The 3271-nt window shown below is 41.1% G+C and overlaps 1 protein-coding gene across 1 annotated transcript; it reads right to left on the reverse strand.

Annotated features, from left to right (window-relative positions):
- Positions 1-885: 885 nt before the first annotated feature.
- LOC128039666 (protein MAIN-LIKE 1-like) lies at positions 886-3045 on the reverse strand. Its single transcript, XM_052627811.1, has 3 exons — positions 2024-3045; positions 1862-1946; positions 886-1785 (listed from the first exon to the last, which is right to left on the reverse strand). The coding sequence occupies exons 1-3, from the start codon at positions 2272-2274 to the stop codon at positions 1639-1641; spliced, it is 483 nt and encodes a 160-aa protein (XP_052483771.1). The 5' UTR covers positions 2275-3045; the 3' UTR covers positions 886-1638.
- Between the last annotated feature and the right edge of the window lie 226 nt (positions 3046-3271).

Genomic DNA, 3271 nt, shown 5'->3' on the forward strand with positions numbered 1-3271 from the left:
TCGCATGATAGAGTTTGACAGACCGCACCAAGATGTTGTTGGCGGGCAATATTGTGTACACTTGCGAAATAGGACTTGTGACTGTGGGATGTTTGATGCACTTCGTTATCCATGTGCTCATGTTATTGTAGCTTGTCAGAATCTCCGGCTGGATCTGATGAGCTATGTGGACGAAGTGTACAAATTAGAAAACATGTACAGCATCTTGAGACACATTTTCCCACCGGTCCCAGATAAACGTAAGTGGCCACTCGTATCTCTTGCTCCTTTTACGCTGTTACCGGATAGAGAATTGCGTCGTAAACCAAAGGGTCGACCTTGGTCGACTAGAATACGTAACAATATGGATATCCGAGAAACAACCAGTCAACAGAAGTTGTGCGGATGGTGTAGGAATCCAGGCCATACAAGCCGATCATGCCCTAATTGGAATAGTTGAATGTAATTGTAAATAAATTATATTTTTTCAATTATTCATTGATAATTGTATTAATTGTTAGTAACAGTCAAAACATTTTTTCAAATCTAACATTATGTGAATGTAAAAATATTAACTGATAATTGTATTAATGGTTAGTAGAATTCTCAAATAATATCGAATAATATCAAAATAACTCAAAAAAATTTCTATTTTATTACATCAAATAAACTTCTATTTTATTACATCAAATAATATAAAAAAATCAAAAAAATTTCTATTTTATTACATAAAATAATATCAAAATATTCAAAATATTTGTACAAATAAATTTAAATACGGTAATCAATGTCTATGCCCGGGGGATTCAGTGCCACGTGGTGGCCGTCGACGGTTACGCGCTGGATTCCTCCTTTCTCTAGCTTCCGTGGCGTTGTTGATCCTCCCAAGGGATTCGATTCTTCGATGCGACATCTGGTTGTCGGACTTGGGACGATGATCCACCTTCAAAGAATAGTGTATATGGAGGTGTTTGCATCACGAACGGCGACGGTGTTTGAAACCCATACGTTGGTGGGGATTGGTAAAAAGGAGAGCTCCCCGACAACCCCTCTTGCGATCCCTCGTGCGCCGCTGGCCTATACATCGGCGGTCTACTCGGCATAACAGGAAATGGAGCTGAACCGGGCATTTGGCTCCAACCTGCCATAGGACTCGGAAAGGGATACATATAAGGGTTAGGATACATATAAGGGCTAGGAAACGCACTTGGCATCATCTGACAAGCTGGTTGCGTGGGTATCATTGGTTGAACTGCTGCGTCGGGTGACTGTGTCGGTGCTCTCGTTGGGCCTGGTGATTACATGGCCGCTGATGATGAGCCGGGTGAATTTCTGGGCCTCGTTGAGGGGCTGCCTTCGTCGTCTTGGATTTAGAGGCCCGCATCTTTCCCTTTCGACACGTATTTGCCGCTGCCTCTCGTCTAGCGTCAGTAAATACGGCTTGCCATTGATCCTAAACCATGGCATGTATTCTGGAACGCACACTAACTCCGAAACGATGATTGGTTCCCGAGTAGGTATATATTCATACCGATCTTCCCACATTTTCATGTACTCGGACCAGTATCTCGGCCAATCCGTATTCAATTGCCAAAGGTCGACTTTGTGTTGATCGTCAAACACCTCAGGATCCACGGGAATCGGTTGTCTACATCCAAACTATCGTAGCACTCTGTCTAACTGGTGCGGCTCCATGGTTGCATAGTTGATCAACACGACTTTCACATGCCAAGCTTGTGGATTTTGTAAAAACTCTTCCGGGATTACTGCTCGAATTGCCGAATCCTCGTATGGTGTCCATTGAAACTATATGAACATGATAGAAATATTAGTTATATACATAATTACTTCTATGAAAATATCTATTTTATTTAATACTTACTTGTGCTTCCGACCGTTGGTCCAATAGAAGCCGTATATCTTCAAGAGAGGTAGGTAATCGAGCATGACTTGCCGGATGGTTCCACCTAATTAAATAAATTTTTAGCATACTTTTATTTTTAAAAATCTACATGATAATTGTAAAATCTAATATAAAATTTACCTCGTTATGAGTGGGAATGTATATGGGTGGTCCACTCGAGGACGTAGAAATGGAAAGCGAAACCGTGCCCATGACTGTAGTAGTGACAGGCAACCTTCGATTTTTGCTCTCCTCGGTCGCGTCGCACCGCGCATCTCCCGATATAACGTTGCCAAGACGGAAGACCCCCAACTCAATTCACCGGCTACTCTAAAATCAACGAGTTTCAGCAGCCATCTTAGATGTACGCGGCTCCGTGACTTGTCGGGCATCAGATAACCTCCAATTAAGTGAAGAATGTATGCCCGAGCATATCAGATTCTTTCAATTTCGGTTGAATCTTCATCCGAATCAGGGAATATGTCACGTAACTAGCCCATCTCGATCTTACCTCCCTCCATTTTCTCCGGAATAGCCCCCAAAAGCTCGTAGCACACCGCCCCCCAATTGCTAGATTGGGTAGACCCGGTGACTGGGTACCCGTCCACCGGTAATCCCAATTGCAGACTAACATCTTCTAGAGTGATAGTGCACTCTCCACATGGAAGATAGAATGTGTGCGTCTCGGGTCTCCACCTCTCGATCAACGCACTGATTAGTTTCGGGTCCACCTTGCATCCCCGGCCTACCATCGCCACGTGCCAAAAACTCGCTTCCCGCAGGTAGTTCTCTACCAACGGTGATGGAGGACCATGCATATTCCGGATATTGCATTCCAATACCCGATTTACAGACTTTTATAACAAATAAAAAATTCTTAAATAATATTTAAAAATTAAATTTAATACTTACCATTTTCATTTGTTCCACCGATATGTGATGCTTATCAAGACGAGTCAATTCTTCGGCCATTGCTGAAATCGTACAAACTTTTACGGTTTAAAAAAAATTTTAAAAAAAAATTTAAAATTATTTAAAAAAAGGGAGTTAAGAGAAATTTAAGAGGAACTTGAGAGAAAATTGAAATTAAATATGGATTTGAGAGAATTTTGGAAGGAAATTGAGAGTAAATTTGAGAGAGGATTAGTTTGTGAAAAAAAAAGGGTGGGGGGTATTTATAGTTTTTTTTTTATCATTTGGGGGGCAACGGTCAAATTTTTGACCGTTGCAGCACTGTTCATGCGCGGGACAAATCGCGGCCACGTCGGAATTTTGCTAGAAAATGGACCATTCCGATAAATAATTAAATAATGAGTCCATTTCGGTAATTTTTTTTAAAAAAAGGACTTTTTTATGTAAATTGCCTTTTTTTTTGAAACAACAAAATGT

Source organism: Gossypium raimondii, chromosome 1, assembly GCF_025698545.1.
Source record: "Gossypium raimondii isolate GPD5lz chromosome 1, ASM2569854v1, whole genome shotgun sequence".
In the NCBI taxonomy this organism is placed as follows: Eukaryota; Viridiplantae; Streptophyta; class Magnoliopsida; order Malvales; family Malvaceae; genus Gossypium; species Gossypium raimondii.